The 19,548-nt window shown below is 43.7% G+C and overlaps 4 protein-coding genes, 1 long non-coding RNA gene and 1 pseudogene across 5 annotated transcripts; 5 read left to right on the forward strand and 1 right to left on the reverse strand.

Moving 5' to 3' along the window:
- The first annotated feature begins 418 nt into the window (after positions 1–418).
- Positions 419–5,413, forward strand: LOC103628268 (probable ubiquitin-conjugating enzyme E2 25). Its single transcript, XM_020537679.2, has 2 exons — positions 419–4,830; positions 4,911–5,413. Exons 1-2 carry the CDS (start codon positions 4,504–4,506, stop codon positions 5,190–5,192), a joined length of 609 nt encoding a protein of 202 aa, XP_020393268.1. The 5' UTR covers positions 419–4,503; the 3' UTR covers positions 5,193–5,413.
- On the forward strand, positions 576–1,232 carry LOC109939501 (mitogen-activated protein kinase kinase 4-like; annotated as a pseudogene).
- Positions 5,414–6,417: 1,004 nt separating the features above from the next.
- On the forward strand, positions 6,418–8,337 carry LOC111589271 (uncharacterized). Its single transcript, XR_002748269.2, has 3 exons — positions 6,418–6,914; positions 7,201–7,243; positions 7,869–8,337. It is a non-coding gene; the product is annotated as an uncharacterized lncRNA (long non-coding RNA).
- Positions 8,338–10,120: 1,783 nt separating this feature from the next.
- LOC103626541 (uncharacterized) lies at positions 10,121–10,837 on the forward strand. The gene has a single exon (XM_008646955.2). It carries the CDS (start codon positions 10,121–10,123, stop codon positions 10,631–10,633), a length of 513 nt encoding a protein of 170 aa, XP_008645177.1. The 3' UTR covers positions 10,634–10,837.
- Positions 10,838–11,252: 415 nt separating this feature from the next.
- On the forward strand, positions 11,253–17,717 carry LOC100285552 (ethanolaminephosphotransferase). Its single transcript, NM_001158443.2, has 18 exons — positions 11,253–11,846; positions 12,410–12,419; positions 12,502–12,552; positions 12,706–12,783; positions 13,016–13,091; positions 13,174–13,196; positions 13,277–13,377; positions 13,958–14,052; positions 14,218–14,286; positions 14,474–14,543; positions 15,357–15,420; positions 15,501–15,541; positions 15,690–15,774; positions 16,032–16,094; positions 16,187–16,245; positions 16,333–16,385; positions 17,204–17,276; positions 17,354–17,717. The coding sequence occupies exons 1-18, from the start codon at positions 11,710–11,712 to the stop codon at positions 17,373–17,375; spliced, it is 1,170 nt and encodes a 389-aa protein (NP_001151915.1). The 5' UTR covers positions 11,253–11,709; the 3' UTR covers positions 17,376–17,717.
- An 11-nt stretch (positions 17,718–17,728) lies between these two features.
- LOC100194308 (pentatricopeptide repeat smr4) lies at positions 17,729–19,541 on the reverse strand. Its single transcript, NM_001139346.1, has 2 exons — positions 19,208–19,541; positions 17,729–19,087 (listed from the first exon to the last, which is right to left on the reverse strand). Exons 1-2 carry the CDS (start codon positions 19,475–19,477, stop codon positions 17,903–17,905), a joined length of 1,455 nt encoding a protein of 484 aa, NP_001132818.1. The 5' UTR covers positions 19,478–19,541; the 3' UTR covers positions 17,729–17,902.
- Between the last annotated feature and the right edge of the window lie 7 nt (positions 19,542–19,548).

Below are 19,548 nucleotides of genomic sequence, written 5' to 3' on the forward strand. Positions count from 1 at the left end.
TTTCTTCTTTTTTCTCAGCACTATTTCTAGCACTTAGATAACCTTATTAGTATTCAAAAATAAATGTACTAAGTCTAGAAACATACCTCATGCCTTGATTTGCGGTTGAAACCTTTGGCACATTAGGACTTAAAGAACATGTGTTGGGCATCTAATCAACAAAGTACTTATAGAAATTGCCCAAGGGCATATTTCCCTTTCAGGATTTAAAGTTTATGGTTTGCTCTCACCAGGTATAATAACATCTTTCTTCAGTATGTTCTATCTAGAAATTAACTATGAGTTGTGGTCTACCAAAAAAGGTAATCACAATGTTGTTTCCCCTTTTGTATTTAAGTGTAATTAAGTACATAAATATATAAGTGAGCTGCTACTGTTGGCTATTTGGTTTGCTAATCTCTACTACTCTATATGTTAGCAGTGTAGGCGTCCACACTTTGCGTTCTGCCATCGCGCGCTCCGCCTCCCTCCCCGCGCCCGCAGTCCCCGCCGCCGCCCCCGCAGGCAGCCGCCCCGTAGTCCCCACCGCCGAGCACAGCCGCCGCGCCCGTAGTTCCCGCGCCAGCAAGCCCACAGTCCCCGCCGCACACGCCGCGATGATCCTGGAAAGCGGCATGTACGAGCAGGCCGGGGAGCTCCAGATCCTGTTGGAGTACATGGACCAGGGGTCGCTCGAGAGCCACCGCATCGCGTGGCGCGCCAGGTGCTGTCGGGCATCGCCTACCTCCACCGCCGCCGCATCGTCTACCTCCACCGCGACATCAAGCCCTCCAACCTGCTCATCGACTCCGGGCGTCGCGTCAAGATCGCCGACTTCAGCGTCAGCCACATCCTGAACTAGACCATGGACCCCTGCAACTCCTCCGTGGGCACCATCGCGTACATGAGCCCCGAGCGCATCAACACCGACCTCAACGACGGGTACGCCGGCGACATCTGGAGCTTCGGCCTCAGCATCCTCGAGTTCTACCTGGGCCGCTTCCTGCTGTGCGAGAACCTGGGGAAGCAGGGCGACTGGCCGCGCTCATGTTCGCCATCTGCTACTCCGACTCGTCGCAGGCGCCGTGCAACGCCTCGGTGGGCTTCAAGAACTTCATCAGCCTCTGCCTACAGAAGAACCCAGTGAACCGTTCGTCCGCGATGCGGCTGCTGCAGCACCCGTTCATGGCCCAGCCGCAGCCGCAACCCCTGGCCGCCCCGCCGTCATGATGGCTCGCCGTACCCTACAAATCTACAATTCATGCCCGATTTGATTGATTGATTGCTTCCCGTCATGATACAGCTGAAGACGGCGGACAGATTGATCTTTGGGGTGGATGGATGGTTGGTTGCATGATTGATTAGCTCTGCACTTGCGCTTTTCAATATAATGTGGGAAGTACTGAATTGCATAGAACAATTGCTCCAAAAAACTATATTTTTATGGTTTATAATAAAGTATCAGGACTTACCTTTCTTTGCCATTGGGAACCTTGTGCTTCCCTGGGCAAGTGCTCGCATTGGTACTTAAGATTCTATCTATGCATCACTTTCAGCTTGAATACCTTAACAATGGTACTTCTCTGAGATCATTAAATCAGTTTATGTACTTTTACATAGTAATAAGCCATCTGCTCAAGTGAGAATAGATGTTGTGGTTGGAAAGGATCGTCTATTAGACGTTTCCATGCATAAGATAAGTGTTGCAGCTATACAAACTGGTTTTGGTTTTGAGGTCAAGCTGGACAAGGGAAACGAAGCTCAAAATGAATCAATTTATTAGTCAAAACAACATCTCTATTCATTGAAGATTGGTTCTTTTTAAAATTTTAGATGTCATTGGTTGGATTGCGATCTCCTTTGCAAAAGTATGGTTCTTTTTTAAATTTCAGCATACTGCTTCAATCTTGAACTACAATTTTTCATGGTCTGAAATTGCATATGGAGACTTGGATTTTAATGCTTAAGCTGAAATTGCATATGGGGAACTTTGGTTTTAATGCATTTCTTGCTTCAACCTTGAGATAGCAGCTGTTGTTTCCCCCACTTATTGTTCATTCTAGAATTAGTAGATGACTGCCTTGCAAGGATTTGAACATATGATAGGGTGCTAAAATGTTTGAATGATGCTTTATGGTATGCTTGCATTTAGAGAATATAGTAGAAGACCTGAAGTGGGTTTACAGGACTAAGAATGTTCATTGTATCTCAATCATGAAATAGTAAATATTTTTCTTGTTTGCAGAGATTTCAGGCTATGTCTTATTCAGCAGTTATGAAAGGTAGCGACTACAATGTGCTCTTTACTTAACTTTCTCATTAATATCTCTGCCCTTTGGATTTTTTATGCAACATTTTGATTTTTTATTTGACCAGCTAACAAGCAATTCACTATTATGTTATTATTGGTACTTATCTTTCTCATTAATATCTCTTCCCTTTGGATTTTTTATGCATCATTCTGATTTTTTATTTGACCAGCTAACAAGCAATTCACTATTATGTTATTATTGGTTAAACTGGACCCTTCAGGTGATTTCTGTGTAGCCCTAACATTAAAGCTCCCAGTTTATGCAGGCTGCAGCTTTGAATTTGTAATACCTTTGCAGTTACTATTAAGTTAGCATGGACAATAGAAGGTGGAAATCATTTCCTTAGCTCCTGTTAGTGTCCATGAACATAAGTTACCCATGGTCTGAGATGTTACATCCTCCTGAGCTATTTTCTCTTGTTGTGTACTTCTGTTAGTGTCCCTGGCACTATATCATTCATTTGGAGATTTTCAATCAGCTGTATAGCTATGTAAAATTGGTTGCATTTTAGGTGATTTGTGGGAATTAAATTGCAATGTACCAGAAATCGATCTTAATTTATGCAATAGATTATATGGGAAAAATCATACCATGGATTGGATGTAGGCTGAAACCAGTTACTTCATCTAGGCTAAAATTGTTGGTTCTGTACAAAAGGTAGTCTAATTAGGCTTTGATATCCGAATTAAATGTTTATCACCTACTTTTAGAAAAAAGTTAGTCATCTTCACGATCCAGTTGATACATATTCACAAATTTGTACATGAGTAACAGGCAACAACTTTTCTCAATTTATCCAGAAAATGACTTATTTTTAGGGGCCTGGTGTATATCTCTATCCTATTATTTTATTCTCAGCACATTCACATTCACAACTAGCTCAACACATTCACATTCTCAGATACCGATCTACTGGACATCATCAACTCAGAGATCAAGTACGCCCGAGGACTCAGGACTGCGATGACCACGACACGGTAATGGAGCAGATCCCCTATCTATTGTGTGTGTATCTATTTTCACAATATTAGAGTAACAAACCAATCCTTGTTTCTTGTGTAGATTCAGTCACGCTAGAGAGTGTATTTGGTCTGTTAGTTATTCTGTTGCATTGCTGTGAATTAGATCCTCCAGAATGTTGTTGTCATGTTTCTATTTTCCTTGGGAAGTAATGTTGTGTTTTTATTTATGGTTAATTCTATACGATCATTCTACGATTGATAGGGTAATCCTGTACTCCTGTCTCCACTCTACTCAATGCTTGTAGTTCTTTTGCCCTGAGGAAGAGTTTGGGACATGCATGACATTACGATTTCCATCTTCAAATTGTGATACTTTTGACACACATAATCTGGTGTTCTTAAGTGTCCTTTTAATTTTGATGCCTTCCTTTATCCAGTGACTATAGTCTATAACATATACCCATCCTATATCATATACCCATCCTATAAGAGTTTGGGACATGCATGACATTCACGAGTCTCGACTACAAGCTCGAGCAGATTGTCAGTGTTAAAAGACAGATTTCAATAGCGTCGCAGATTCTCCGTTTGCTTTCTCATGTCTTTTAGTTGGAAAAAACAAAAATTGTTAGTAGTCTCCGATCTTACAGTACAGGGGGCTTCATTCGCTCATCATTGGGCAATCCCCGGTTTGCCTATTAGTGCTCCATGCTCCATTTGTTGATTAGCATGTGCCAAAATGAAATGCTACAGGAGAGCCCCCCTACAATATCTTAACTAGGCGCTGTCCTCATCTTCCAAATTACTGCATGCTGCATGTATGAGCGAAAATATCCACAAATGATTTTACAACTGTCAAAAAATTTCAGCAGTGAACCGAACAAATCTGCTGGCATTCAAATGTTTTGATTCAACATATGGCAATATATTTGAGCCTCTGATTCTGCTGGCAATTGATTCACGAATGCATTTTGTTTTTATTTGATTCATGGCCAGCAATTGGGACTGGATATCGAACATTCTGCTGGACTCAAATGATATAGCTTGCACTAGGTTCCTCATGTTCATTTCATTTCCCCCGAACAGAATTTGTGATGTCACAGAGTAGGGATGATGATGATCTATATCAAAAAAGACTAGGTTCCTCATGTTCCTCATAGTCCTCTCCATAAAGCACTAGGTTCCATCATCCTGCCTCTGCCTCTCTTGTATAGTTTCTTCCATTCAAAGTGAGCAGCAATACTTGATTGATGTCGTGTGTTCAGAAAGTATACTACCATTCTGGCGGACTTCGGCTGAACCCGAACCTGTACGAGAGCGGGAAAGTGTGCCTGAGCCTTCTGAACACCTGGTGGGGCAAGGGGTGCGAGAAGTGGGGCAAGTCGAGCTCCACCATGCTGCAGGTTCTGGTCTCCATCCAGGGCCTCGTGCTGAATGACAGGCCATACTTCAATGAGCCAGGATACAAGAACTCGGCTGAAACGACAGGTGGTGAGAGGTGTTCCTTGGCTTACAATCAGACGACCTTCGTCAGATCATGCAAGACGACGCTGTATTCACTCCGGAAGCCTCCAATGGTGAGCTGAACAAATATGAATGGATACTTCATCTCTTGATTGATTGATTGATTGATATAGCTTCATCTCCTTCCCTGCAGCATTTTGAGACCCTTGTGTTGTGGCACTTCCACGAGCATGAGCGTGCCATCCTCGACGCTTGCAGGGCTTACATGTCTGGGACAGTCGTTGGGTCGTCTGCTGGGACTGGGAGCAACCGCAGATACGTCCATGACAAGTGCTTTGCAGAATTCCACAAGTCGCTGACGCTCTACACTGAACATCTCAGGGCTGAGTTTGCTACAAACAGAAGACGAGTGATGGAGCTAGAAACAGAAGACGAGATCGTGCCTAGCATAGCAGCTAGCATGAAATCGTGTTGAAGGCAAATGCCCCACAGTGTTGCTCTCATCATCAGATATTTGCTGCCTTAGCTATTTCTAGCTTCATTCATGTCAAGTGAATAATCTAATTCATGACAATTGTACCTGTCTCTATATCTAATGAATCTGTCCTCTCTTTTGAAAGTACTAAGTGTATGCCCGTGCGTTGCTACAGAATAAACATGTTATGATGAGATGCAGAAACATTAGTTATCGTTCTATGCTTTTGTTAGCATCTTCTAAAGGTTAAGAATATTTACATACCTTAAAAAATGTATACTCCGCCATAAAAGCAAACTATCACGAACGTTTTTATGGATTTTATCTTCATTGATGAAGATAGAACTATAGTTATGTAAACATTCTTAACCTGGTCTCAAAGATGCTAACAAAAGCATAGATGTGTGTACACCTGGTGTAGAAGCCCCTACATAATGAAGGAAATGCAAGCTTCGAAACAAATAGATGTACGCTTGGTGTAGAAGCTCCTACATAGTTTAAGATGGGGATGTTGATCTGAGTTCTAGGCAGTGGAACTTAATTAAGAAAGCAGAGGATGCTTACCGCTGTGAAGCAGAATGCACCAGGGCAGCATGTTTAGAGAGGAGGCAGATCGTCTTGTGGTCTATGGGGAACAAAATTTCTGAAGGATTCCAGGTCCAAACAGACGGCCAAGGAAGTTCCATCGAATAATGGTATAGGAATGAACACTGCTAGCTTGCATGATGGCTTGGATGGTAGTTGAGAGGATGATGAGCTGAACAGGGCAAATGTGTGGTGCCTGCTGAGGAATTATGAGCAGGATAGAGAGGAGCAGATTGAATCGTTGCATCTTGGCGGGACGAAGCAATCAAGCGGCTACACTTATGGTGGAGCAGCAAAATCTGGCTCACAACAAATGAAGGCGTCAAAGTAGATATGTGGTATTTTTTTATGTAATTGTTGTGCAATAACATTTTGCTGAATATTTTGTATACCGTTGCAACGCACGGGCACTCAACTAGTATATATATCTATCTACTTATTTCGCAAATAGCGTGTAACGTACTACCTGCTATAGTGCTAATACTAACAAAAAAGAATGAAAGGCATCCCACATCCTTCATGATCTGGTTCAACTATTTCTTTTACAAATAATTTGTACATGCTACTACTACCGTGTAATATCTAATTTATGGTACATTAGATTCAGAATATGAGATGATAACAGAGATATGCAGGGCTTGTTCCTTCGAGCGACAAAGTCCATGCGACGCAGCTCGTGCTTCTTCCTCTTTCCTTCCCCATTTTCTACTCCTGGCGGCGGTTGCCTTCTCACCACCCGAAACTAAAATCCCCAAAAATCGTGAACCCCTCGCCCTAGGCCCTAAATCCTACCCGAAAACTCTGAGGTCGCTTGCCAATTTGATCTGCCTCACCGTCGCTCGCCCGTCCGTCGATCGACCCGACCCACTCTTCAACTCTGCTGCCTCCCTATCCACCTCACCATCTCCGCCTTCACCCGAAGCTGTTGGTGGTAGTGGTGCCTCCGACAATGGGGATATGACATGGTAGGAGAGAGGGTGTGTCCCACCGCTCAAGGGTGCGGGGACACCGTCGGTCTCTGTCACGCCGCCGCAGTGGCGACACACCGTGCTGGCGATGTTGGTAGGACCGTAGGAGGAGGGCCTCGCCACTCGCGAGCGGGGTCGGTGGCCAACAACACAAGCACGGGGCTCTAAGGTTCGTGTCAGTTGTCAACTCTCTACTTCATGTTTCACTCATAACTTGCGTCTTAAGAAAAGTTCTCCACTTTTTTTATATAATCTTGGGCCTGCAAACTTTCCATGTTTTCCCCTTTTTATTTATGGTCAAAGCAATATCATGCGCCAACTTTAAAAAAACTAGATTGATGATTTTGAAAAAACAATGGTGCATGCGTTGTCTCAAGTAGTGTCTAGGTTCTTGGCAACTATTGTTAATGATTCCTGAATAGTATCAACTGATTGTTTTCCTTTTCTTTTTAAAGTTTTACAGGATCATGCGCCAACACAAAGATATGCCGGTTTTGGGTAGCAGTTACTCTATTACCTGATCTGTCACTTCCATTATATCGTCTATTGGCATTCATAAACTTGGAGGCAACCCCTGCTCCGTACATGCATTTCAGCGTCATGCGTTGGATGTCCAATGCCTGGGAGAGCTGCCTGGTCCAAATGTTTAAACTGCATTTTAGATTTGTTCTTGCTTTATATATTGCTTTTGTTTTCTCTTTGTAATGTTTGTTCCAGGGTCTTTCCCTTTTTCTTCTTAATACAATGATACACAACTCTTCTGCGTGTTCGACAAAAATGTATTGCTTTTGATTAGAATATAGAGGTGCAGTAAATATAGCAATTTGTGATATATATATGCACAATTTGGTTCCACAGAATCTGATTGTCCACTGGAATTGATTTAGAACTCAAAACTACACTCGTAAATGCATATCGATAAACATCTTTGCAATAGTAGGTACAAGTCAATACCATGAACATGGTTGTGCACCAAGTGATTTCAATATTGGTGTCTTTACAACATTTTGTTTTCCTAGGTGAGAATTTTGTTATGGTCCCAATTGTAGGGCATACAGGACATCTGCTATTTCCTATGCATTCTGATTTCAATATTTGATTTATTTACATGCAATCTTTACAGGGAAGGATACTCATGGAGATGAACTATATGCTTGCTTATGGTTCAACTGAAGCTTCTTTGAGGTTGTTGTGGAGGTTTGTCCACCTTGAACATTTGTTGCCCTTTTAGGTAAACCCATGTCCAGGAAAATAAACATATCTTGATATATATAAACCGTAGAGAAAATAAACTTATATATTTATTCTCTTCGTGCTCTCTATCCCACTCTGCAGAGCAGAATGTTTCGTCATTTTCACTAAAAACTATAATCAACTAAGCATTTGTTTTTCTTATGGAGTTAGTACTTTTCTCTATGTTATTCTTATGTACTTCATTTGCTATTCTGGTCCTGTAGGGTTGTGTTATTTTATTTGATATGGAAACATGGCTGAGTTGTGTGTTATTTTATCTTACTTTTGGTTATCTGAAAGTTTATGTAAAGGACAACCATCTCATTTATTAGGATTAATATATTATAGTTAAGTGATAGCAGTAATTCTTCTTAATATTTATCTGAAATTGGCTTGATAGTTGCTGCAACAAGAAACTCATTTGAAAGGTAAGAGTTATGTGTTGTCTTGTCAATCACTGATTGACACGTGGTCCAATTTGATTCAGTTTTATTGGTTTGAGCTCTTGTGACATGTGCTCGTGCAACGCTCAAAGAAGACGAAATTGTATGTCGTCGCAACGCATGAACATTATACTATATGTTGCTTAAACAAGGTCTAACTATGTGATATATAGAAATCGTAGCAACGTAACTGTGATATATAGAAACCGTAGCAACGCATCGGCAACTCACCTAGAAATAGATTACAAAATCGTTTCTTATAACACTATAACACATATTTCTACATAAATTATCGTAGTATTCTATGTTTCCGTTGCAACGCACAGGCACCCACCTAGTACATATTTATATGGTATATAGAACCCTAGCAAAGCACGACAACTGGCTAGTACTCTCTTAAGAACCTAACTGGGCACCTGATGCTACCAAAGCTTTATCTTTCGCGCTGATACTCTGGGCCCGCTCCACGCGTCTCGACCACGCGTCGCTCCTTGGCGTCGTGTCCTGTGGGCCCCACACGTAAAAATAGTGCAAAACGATCACTCGGACCTACAACTTTTACTTCAGAAATTTAGTATTAACCATCAGACCACACATAACTTAGTGTTTAGAAATATCTCAATACCTATTTATATGATATATATTATATAATATATAACAACTGTAGGAAAATGCAACCGTCTAGTATTACATTATCATGTAAATTGCTAATTTCCTTCAATAAAGACGGAGCATTATGTGCGTCGGACCCGGACGGACCTTACCACTTTTCTGATCCGTTGTCTGACATAGTAAGGCCTTGTCCGTTTGTTCTAAATTGCACCTGAAATCGTTCCAGCTAATCAAAGTTTATATAGATTAGAGAAGTAATCCGGTTAGGAATCGTTCCGACCCACCGATCCGTAACAACCGAACGGCGCCTAAACGGAGTACATTCCGTTTCTCGTGCATGCAATGCAGTGCACGGTGGCGGTGCATAGGTTCGATAACTAGCCAGCTCGTTCAAAACTGACTCGTTAAGCTAACGAGCCACAAAATCAATTTGACACGGTTCTTTTACGAGCTCGAGCTGGTTCGTTTAGCTCGCGAGACAAAACCGGGAAAAATATATACATACTAATTAATTTTTAGTTAGTTTTAAACTAATTTAACAATAGAAAAAATAGTAATTATACTCATAGATTCACAACCCACGTCAATGTAACACCAAATTAGCACAATTCATCACTCATCAATTCACAATTCACATATATGTTCATCAGTTTAACCCACAATTATATTTGCATAGACCAATTTAACACATAGACATATGTCATTAATCATTAGTTTAACTCATATGCCATAAACACCTCACATATATATAACATGTTCATCAAGTATTCAGTAAATGACATGTATATAGTTTTGTTTTGCTAAAATGTGGTAGCTCGTTTAGCTTGCGAGCTGACTCGTTAACGAAAGCTAGAAGAAATTCAAACGAGTCGATTTGATTCGAGTCAAACCGAATATGAACCGAGCTAGGCACTAATTATCATAGTTTGCAGTGTCATTTTGAGGTAATATATTTTGCTTCATCATAGTTTTTGCTAGAAGAAATTCAAACAAGTATTGCAGTGTCATTTTGAGGTAATATATTTTGCTTCATCATAGTTTTTTATTGAATGCAATGTTGATGTCTATGCACTAATTATCTTATTGCATGCAGGATGAAAGAAACAAGGGTGATGATGAATTTATAAACAAGCCTCTTCCCTATTATGGCAACCTTGCTACAATTTTTGGCAATAGTGTTGCATCAGGACGATTTGCAAAGACATCAAATGACCCTCTTGCTGTTGATGATGGTGAAGATGTGCAAAAGGAAGGGTGTATTGCAACATCTAGTGCTGTCCATGAGAATGACACTGCAGCAACATCTGCAACTAAACCATCCAAGAAGGCCAAGAGGGAAGACAATGGTACTGAATTCTTAGTTGAAGCATTTCAGCATGCCACTCAAACACTAGCCAGTGCCATCAAGGAGGCAGCAAACAAACCTTTGCCAGCTGGTTTGTTTGAAGCTGTAGACAATATTCCAGGATTTGAGATTGCGCACAAGTCCAAGTATTATTCTCATTTGGTTTCTAATCCTGACATTGCACATGCTTTCATGGATGTGCCATTGCTTTACAAGGTCTCTATGATTACCGACTTCGTTAATGAGAAGTTTTAGGCTTTATGGTAATCTAATAATACATTTCACAATTTGTATGGATCTATGTAAGGACCTATGTTTGTTTGAAACTATGTATGGACATGTGTGTGATATGTTATGAAACTTATTTTTGACATAACACTTTTGTGATGGTTGTATGGATGAGTCATGTGTAAGATTATGGAGTAATTATTATACATTTTATGATCTATAGTTATATTTGTCATCTTAAGATATGACTAATGGTTGTATGAATGTGTCATATCTTAAAATACAGATTGACTAATGGAGAAAATTATCTATTTGCACTCATCAAACAAATATAGAGCATAGCCACTCCATTATGTTTTACTCTTGAACCAAACACAAAATGAAATCGCTCCGTTCTACTTCACTCTAGAACCAAACAAAGGATGGAGCCACTGTGTTCCAGTTCACTCTGCAACCAAACAAAAAACAGAGCCGTTCCGTTCCAGCTTACCAAACACAAAACAGAGCGGCTCCATTCCTAGAATCAGGGATGGAACGGTTCCGTTCTAGTTGGCTCCTGAACCAAACACTACCTAAGCCACACATTTCGTCTAGCCCGCGGTGCACCCTTGCCATGGGTAGCAGGGGCCTCTTCTCAGACTCCGACATCGCCGAATAGAAAACCCCATCCACATCCAGTCGCACAAAAACGGCCCAAGTGGAGCAGGTTCTGCTTCTGGCTGCCCGCTGTCCCGTGGTCCCTCTCTCCCTCCCTGTCCTGTCCGCCGCCGCCGGTCCCCGACGGCGGCTCTGCAGCCACACGCACAAGGACTAGAGCGGACATAATACGGTGCAAGCGGAGGGACCAAACCGCAAAAGCGCACAGTTCCCGTTCCCCCTCCGACCCGTTCATTCCGCTTGGTTTTCTCCTCCTCCGTCCTCTTCGCTCCCCGTCAGACCATCCCTGTGAGGCTGTGACGCAACCGGGCGCCGGCGGTCTCTCCTGCACCACAGGGCACGCCGCCTCCCGCGCACGTGTTCTCCTCTTCCGGGGATTCAGATCTGGGGATTGCTATTCTGTCCGTCTGACTCCGTCCGTCCCGAGGCGCGGCGAGGGGAGCGAGATGGGTTACATTGGCCACCACGGCGTCGCCACGCTGCGGCGCTACAAGTACAGCGGCGTCGACCACTCGCTCGTCGCCAAGTACATCCTCCAGCCCTTCTGGTCCCGATTCGTCAACATCTTCCCGCTATGGTTCCCGTAAGCCGCCTCCTCTCCCGTTCCCCCCTCTCTCTTTGGTTATTGCTTCTCCGTCCGTGCTCTCCGTTGCCAAATGCGTCTTGCGAGCGATTGGTTTTCCGGTTACAGGCTAAAGATTGTTTTCAGACCCCCGATGGTGGCTACCTGCCTGCCTGCCTCCACCATCTTGCTGCCATTCCGTTCCTATTGGCCACACTGTCCTGATCTGGGCAAATTCGAGCTTTCATGGCGCTAATGTTCTGTAACCCGGGGCCCCGACCTTTAGCTTAGCCTGAGGAACCATCTTTAGCTTTGGTGAGCAATCTACAGGGACAGGGGCTGCACACAGCCACAAAATCAACGGCTTTTGCTAGGTGCCCCCGTCTTGCAAGGCCGAAAAAGCTTGGTTTGCATATGTTCTACTTCTTCCGGATTAGTTTAAGTAAACTATGCTCGCGTTCTTCCTTCAACCTAATGCTTGCACACATCAAGCTGTCGCTTCTTTTTCCTAGATATCCGCGCCGAGTGCTAACATTATCTTTTTATTCATTGTCTTGGTTGACTGATACTGGGATGATCTGCAGACCGAACATGGTAAGAGTTCAATTCACATACTGTTACAATGAACTGTGCTTCTTTTGTTGAAATCCTGAGTATTGATGCATTTGTTTTCCAGATTACACTGACAGGTTTCATGTTTCTACTGACATCAGCATTCCTTGGCTTTGTAAGTAAAGTTTTCAATACATACGAAATGGTCCTGTATTGTTCTTATATATATAATATATGTGCAAGTTTTTCCTTTCTTGATGATCATAGTACTACACTACTAATAATTCAGAAAGTTTGAGCATTATTATTGCTTCCATTCTACGTGCAGTTATATTCACCCCATCTAGATACAGCACCCCCCAGATGGGTTCACCTTGCTCATGGACTGCTTCTCTTTCTTTATCAGGTTTGAAAGTCTTTATGTGCACTTCTAGCACTTCTTTTTAATTCAAGGCATCTTCACATCCATGGTATCTAGGTTTTCGTAATCAATTTTGTGGATCTTAGGATCCCTGAATATCTTTCTGAACTTCTCATTGGGGTTTTCGGTTTTCCTGGATCTAATAGCTTCATTTTTTATTGAAATATCACGTCAATCCTTCCATTTTTTTAGTTTACATCGAATGTTGTTTATGCAGACTTTTGATGCTGTGGATGGAAAACAAGCAAGGCGTACCAACTCATCAAGTCCTCTAGGCGAGCTTTTTGACCACGGTAATCTCCAGTTGGAATTTAAGTAGGTGTACTCAGTTTTAAGAAATATCGTATGATGCTGACAAGTTTGCATCCTGTGCAGGATGTGATGCGCTTGCGTGTGCTGTAAGACCACCTGTCAATATTTTTTATTTCAAGTGCAATGATTTTCAAGTCGTTGTGAGCTCATTTTTTTTATATACTAGTTTGAATCCTTGGCTTTTGGAAGCACGGCGATGTGTGGAAAGGCTACCTTCTGGTTTTGGTTCATTTCAGCTGTCCCATTTTACTTCGCAACCTGGGAACAGTGAGTTCTTGTGTTCTTTCCTTGCCCACCATTGATGAATAGAACATCCAGCTGTCGTAGGATCAATCATTGTTCTAAACCAATTTGCACATTTAATACTTCTGTAATATACATATCTTGCCAAATGGGTCATAGTTCTTTAGATTAATGTCTCCCATGTCCCATGTGACTCTTAAAGTCCTCTGGAGGCTCTCCCTCCCTCTCTCTCTCTGTTTAAAAAAACAAACACAATATATTTTCCTTTATTATCCTGTATGGACCTCAAAAATTGATTTCTTACTTTTGTTCTAGTGGTTCATTTGGTCCTGTGCTGTTGTGCATAATATATGTTGTTGCATGGGCAATTTTCTTGAATGCTTTCTGGAACACTTGTATAATTATAAATAGGGATATAATTCAGCTACCCACTATCCTGCTGAGATTTGCACAGCTTAGCTTCTGCAAGTGCAAAGCACTACTCCTGTCAAGCTTCACAACTATATACATTTTGTTGTTTATCTTGACATTTTCTTTTCTATTTTTTGTTGAAATGATTTCTTGTTTTCTCCTGTATAACTTCATGCTTCATTGTTCTGTGCAGCTTTTTTACAAATACACTTATTCTTCCTATAGTCAACGGACCAACTGAAGGCCTTATGCTGATCTACTTGTGCCATTTTTTCACCTTTTTCACAGGTACAATTTGTTTTGAATTGTCAATTTATATGTTTATAAGGTTCCTGTTGAACTTCAAATAAAGGTGTTCCTCTGCTAATTCACTGTGCATATATGTATGAGGCCTTTACTCAAAAGTCAAAACCATGTGGTTTGTGGTATTTATAGCTCATCTTTCCTTTGTAGGAGCCGAGTGGTGGGCACAGGATTTTCAGAAGTCAATGCCCCTGCTGGGTTGGGTTCCTCTTATCTCTGGTATGGTTGGTGCTATGTATTTGTATTTATCATATGGTCACCAATTTATTTAATTTTAGCACCATCTATATCACATGTTCCTGGCATTTTTCTTCCCCTTAATACTCTGTAAAAGCTTCATTGTGAAATAGAAGACAAATTGACTTCACCTGTACTGAGGTTTTATGCTCATTGCCTTCTTCCCCAGAAATCCCGGTGTATGACATTGTGCTATGTCTTATGATTGCTTTTGCTGTAATCCCAACAATTGGATCTAAGTAAGTACAGCATGACAACATGTATTACTTTCAAGTGGTATTTTGTGCTACCTGGTGTTCCATATCATTTTTTTGTATATTATATGGTCATGTAATCTTATCTGTGAAGCCCTCTAAAATTACATTCGCTGTTATATTTTTTTATCAGTTTAAAGTCCAAAGAAACAATAAGTTCATTTTAATCTACATTTCTGTATATTATTTCCTATGTAAGATTAATTAATCTTTCTGATAAAAAACGAATAGTTTAACCCTTAATTGATGTCTAGCTACGAAGTGAAATGACTAAAGTGAAATCACAGTTGCAAAATGGACCACCTGATAGGCTGGTACATGAATGTTATACTGCCAGAGCTAGTTAATGCTGCAACGAACCAATTGAATGAATTGATACCCTTTTCGCTGATACATGTTTATGTACAATATATCTAAAACACCCCCTATCAAACTAAGTGATTTTAATGCTCTAGTTAAAGTCATTATCAGACTTGCGCAAAAGGCACCTAAGTCCAGTTTTTGTTTCAACTTTTTATTTTTTAACGCTTGATGGAAAGGCATAATAGATCAACTGCTCAATTATGTACTCTTTCGGTGCTTAAGCATAAGCATGCACATTACATCTAAGATCTAGGTCTTGGACTCTTGGTTAGATGCTCTAGTACCTTTTTGAATCGCTACGAAGCAAGTATTGCTGTCTAGTGGAACACTACCTCATTTACTTAATGCTTGAGCTTTTTATATTTTATATTTGTGAATTTTTGTATTATTTAAATATAATATAAGGTTGATAAAGTTAATTTTGCAACTGTACAGCATCCACAATGTATATAAAGTCGTTGAAGCAAGAAAAGGAAGCATGCTTCTGGCACTAGCCATGGTAATCTCTAAATTTATCTCCTTTTTTCCCTACTTTTCTGATTTTCTTTCATTCATCTGATTTTCTTTATTTTTTGGCAGCTCTTTCCTTTTGGTTTGCTCTTGGCTGGAGTTCTTGTCTGGTAAGTCTTTTGAGACCCTTGCTTGCTTCACGTGTATGCAGTTATGCATCACTCTACCAAGAAATTTGAACTGGGCAATCAGCAATCTTAGCTACAAGTTTAGTAGCCTCTAGTATGTATCACTGAATGATATTGCATTTTTATGCAGGTCCTACCTTTCTCCTTCAGATATAATGAGAACCCAACCACATTTGCTAATTATTGGAACTGGTTTTGCATTTGGATTTCTTGTGGTAACGCCAATTGTTGTAACTAGTTTTTTATTTGCATTTGTACAATCAATGCCTTGTTTATCTGTGTCCTTTTCTTGGCTTCTTTGTGTATATGATCACTTATAAATGCCACTTTCCTGTTAAGGCTATGCCAAAAATATAATTTAGACACTGATCTCATGCTTATTTTATTTTTCTCTTACAGATGCCCTCTTTCAGTTACTGTAGTGCAGTAAAAATATGAACATTACTTTACATCTGCTTATATTGCTCCACAGGGAAGAATGATTCTGGCTCACTTGTGTGATGAACCCAAGGGTTTGAAAACAGGGATGTGCATGGTACTTGCTTGGAAAGCCCAATCATTCTTTGTTCTTTTTTACACCGTCCTCATTTATGACCTTACTAAAAAATCGTATTTATCCTTCTACAGTCCCTTGCGTATTTTCCATTTGCAATTGCAAACGCGTTGACTGCCCGGCTTGATGATGGGTCTGCACCTAGATACCTTCTTCCATTATCCTTTTTGTAACAATAGTTTCACAGCCCATCTAATTTTATCTTCATTGATTGTCGCAGAAATCCACTCGTTGATGAGCAGCTAGTGCTCCTGATGTACTGCCTATTTACAGGTACTGCGTTATTTATTCTCATGGTTACCTTTTCCAGCAACGAGTGGGAAGTTGTGTGCTAAAGTACTTTTTTGGGGGTGTGTTTGTTTCTCAAAGAGCAATATTCCTTTTGGTATTCTGTTTATGGAGACTAAACCCTGCTAAGCCATCATCATGGTTACAGTGTTTCTGGCATGATTTTTAAAGCGGTAAGGCGAGACAAGGCGTTGGACTATCGCCTGGACGTCTAGGCGGCGCCTAGGCGAGGTAGGCGGGCAAGGCGCCTAGGCGAGGTAGGCGGGCAAGGCGCCTAGGCGTTGGACCTCCGCCTGGACGCCTAGGCGACGCCTTAAGAACAATGGTTTCTGGTTGATTGTTTGAAAACTTTAGATGAGTAGCTCAAAGCCTACCATTACATCAAATTGACCACATTCAAAAAACTGACTGACTGTAGGTTTGTGGCTCATCTTACCTACCTTGTAGCGAAAGGGTCTCTAGCATAATGGTTAAAGCTTCCGAGTAGCACCTCCAAGCCTCGGGTTCGATTCTCTCGAGGGACGAATTTCGGGCTTGGTTAAAAAAACCCCCTCGATGTGCCCCGTCTGCCCGCTCTTGGGTATCAATATCATGCGCGCCACCCTCCGGTTGGGCCGTTGCAGAGTGGGTAGTTGATCGGCCCGTTAATAATGGGGGCTAGGGTTTGGGGGTTTTCTCGGTGGAGACCATGTTTTGGTCTCTTCTAAATATAATACTACCGGGCCTCTCGACCGAGTTTTTTTTACCTACCTTGTAAGAGAGCATGGACTCTGATCTGCCTTGTTTTTTTCTGACCTTTGCAGTGGCTCTGTACATGCATTTTGCTACATCAGTTATTCATGAGATCACCAATGCACTCGGGATCCACTGCTTCAGGTTTTAATCCTCATCTTCTCATCTTTTGCACATGTTTGTACCATCAGTTAGTTGACGCAAAGCTTGTCCTGTGACAGGATCACTAGGAAAAAGGCATAGTTCCTCCGTCCACGGGCATCAGCGTTGCCCTGGATTGTGTAATCAATCACAACTCACAAGGTGGTGCCTGACAGACAAGCAATTTTTCATATTTAATGGATGCTGCTTCCTGAATACTCACATGGATGACGCCCCCCCCCCCCCCCCCCCCCCCCGCCCCTTAAAATTCACATCGGCATGAACGTGCGGATGAGAAAGCAGTGTTTTTTTTTGAAACAATTAGCAACATCATGCTGTATCTTACCAATTTTTTGTGGAATTCGTTGAATTTGCTGATAGTGATGTATTGCAAATTAAGAATTGTTTGGATTTTGTTAAAGGAATGCCCCCTCAATCCCTCATACAGGTTGTGTGCTATCCTGTGCCAAAGGCAGGCAAATGCGCTGCCTGCTTCATTCACCAGATTTGCATACGGCGCCAAAGCCAAGCAAACACACTAGGCCATCAGTCAGTTCGTTCGAGACAGATTCATTCACCAGGCCAGCTCTTTCGATCGATGCTGGTGTGATGGGGGCAGCAACATCTATCTACATAAGGTTGGAAAAAAACTGCCCAAGTTTTCTGAAAAGTGCAAATACAAATGGTTCTTCGTTTGCTGCATCAGGCGATGGGTCTGTGCCGTCCTCAGGCACCGGCAAGCTGGCCAGCCACTGCTCCACCCGGTCTCGCTTCGCCACGAGCCGCCCTCTGTTTCTCGCCGACAGCTTCAGGGGACTCCCCATCCGTCCCAGCACCTCCTGCGCCAGCTCCCGCACTCTGGACTCGCCTCGGACGTCACTGTGCTTCCCAACGCCGCACACCACCGACACCTCCAACGGCAACGCGCGGGCGCGGCCCCTCACCGCGTCCACCCACTGCAGCACCAGCACGTAGGCTGCAACCGTGCTGAACCCGTGCAGGTTCAGCTTCGCCTCGGCCTCCGACCACTCCATCGCCCTGTCCAGAACCGACGCCGACGACGCCAGGAGCTCCCGCACCACCTCCACTTCCGCTGCCGGTGCCGGTGTTGTCGACGCAGACCTGAGCCACCCGACCAGCCCGGCCGTCGACAGCGGAAGCTCAGGGCCCAGCTCCCGCACCACCGAAGCGAGCGACGGACACGAGTTGAGCACCAAGTTGTAGCCTTTCGCGGTCACCGCGACGCGCAGCTTCCGCATCCTCTTCAGCCACGCCAGAGTCCTGGCGTGGTCGCGGCAGGCGCTGTAGCACGACAGCACGGCATCCGCCGCGCCGGCGCCGAGGCGGATGCCGCCGGCGTCCGCCATGGACGCGATGACCCGCTCCATGTCGGCCGGTGAGCCGGCCCTGCCGTAGCACCTCGCGACGGCCCCGAACTGGGCCGCCTCGGGCCGGTGCCCTCGCGAGACCATCTCCCTGAGCGCTGCCTCGGCCTCGGCCGGCATGCCCAGCAGGCACAGGGACTTGACCATCGCCGCGTAGGCCTTGCGCCCGGAGAGCGGCGGCATGGACCGTAGCTCCATGTGGAACTCCGTCGCCCGGTCCTTGAGCCCGCGCGAGGAGAACGCCGCTATGAGGTCGCAGTAGAAGAGGGCTACCTCGTCGGTCGACTGCTGGAGGTGCTGCGAGACGGAGTCGGCGATCAGGGACCTGGATTCTCCGGCGCGTCCGTTGGCTTCGAGCAAGGCGGCGACTGCAGCTGCGTGGATCGAGCTCCATTTGAACCACCGTGCCTGTGTGACCGCCTCGTAGAACTGCAACAGGAATAGAACAGAGGTTACCGGCTGATGATAAGGAATCAGGTGATGGTTTTCTGTTTCTTGGTACGGCTACCTCCTCCTCCGGGAGAGGTGAGACTGTGAGAGGGGGCGCACCGGGATGGCGAGGGGGTCGGAGTCCATGAGTAGCCTGGAGAGCGCGGCGAGCGCGGCGCGCTCCGACTTGGTGCCGACGTAGCTGCGGATGACGCGCTCGGTCGCGCCCGCTGTCACTGTGCGCTCCAGCTCCGACATGAGCCGCCGCTCGCTCCGCCAGCTAGACCCGCCGCCCGACGCGACCCGGCGCAGCGAGGACGAGACCACGGGGGAGAACCTCCGCCGCCGGGCAGCCGCGGGCGGCGCCCAAAGGGACGCCACCGCTGGCATCGCTGCTTGGGCTGGCCTGTGATGTGCTGAGCTTTCGAGCTGATGCCTGGTAGATGTGGATGAGGTGAGAC

Source organism: Zea mays, chromosome 5 (genome assembly GCF_902167145.1).
Source record: "Zea mays cultivar B73 chromosome 5, Zm-B73-REFERENCE-NAM-5.0, whole genome shotgun sequence".
Taxonomy (NCBI): Eukaryota; Viridiplantae; Streptophyta; class Magnoliopsida; order Poales; family Poaceae; genus Zea; species Zea mays.

Coding starts and splice junctions, on each gene's coding strand:
- LOC103628268 (XM_020537679.2), top strand. CDS start 4,504: ATGTCGTGTGTTCAGAAAGTATACTACCATTCTGGCGGACTTCGGCTG. Junction 4,831..4,910: donor CACTCCGGAAGCCTCCAATG/GTGAGCTGAACA, acceptor CCTTCCCTGCAG/CATTTTGAGACCCTTGTGTT.
- LOC103626541 (XM_008646955.2), top strand. CDS start 10,121: ATGCAGGATGAAAGAAACAAGGGTGATGATGAATTTATAAACAAGCCT.
- LOC100285552 (NM_001158443.2), top strand. CDS start 11,710: ATGGGTTACATTGGCCACCACGGCGTCGCCACGCTGCGGCGCTACAAG. Junction 13,378..13,957: donor TACTTCGCAACCTGGGAACA/GTGAGTTCTTGT, acceptor TGTTCTGTGCAG/CTTTTTTACAAATACACTTA. Junction 15,775..16,031: donor TTGCATTTGGATTTCTTGTG/GTAACGCCAATT, acceptor ATTGCTCCACAG/GGAAGAATGATTCTGGCTCA.
- LOC100194308 (NM_001139346.1), bottom strand. CDS start 19,477: ATGCCAGCGGTGGCGTCCCTTTGGGCGCCGCCCGCGGCTGCCCGGCGG. Junction 19,088..19,207: donor CCGACCCCCTCGCCATCCCG/GTGCGCCCCCTC, acceptor TTCCTGTTGCAG/TTCTACGAGGCGGTCACACA.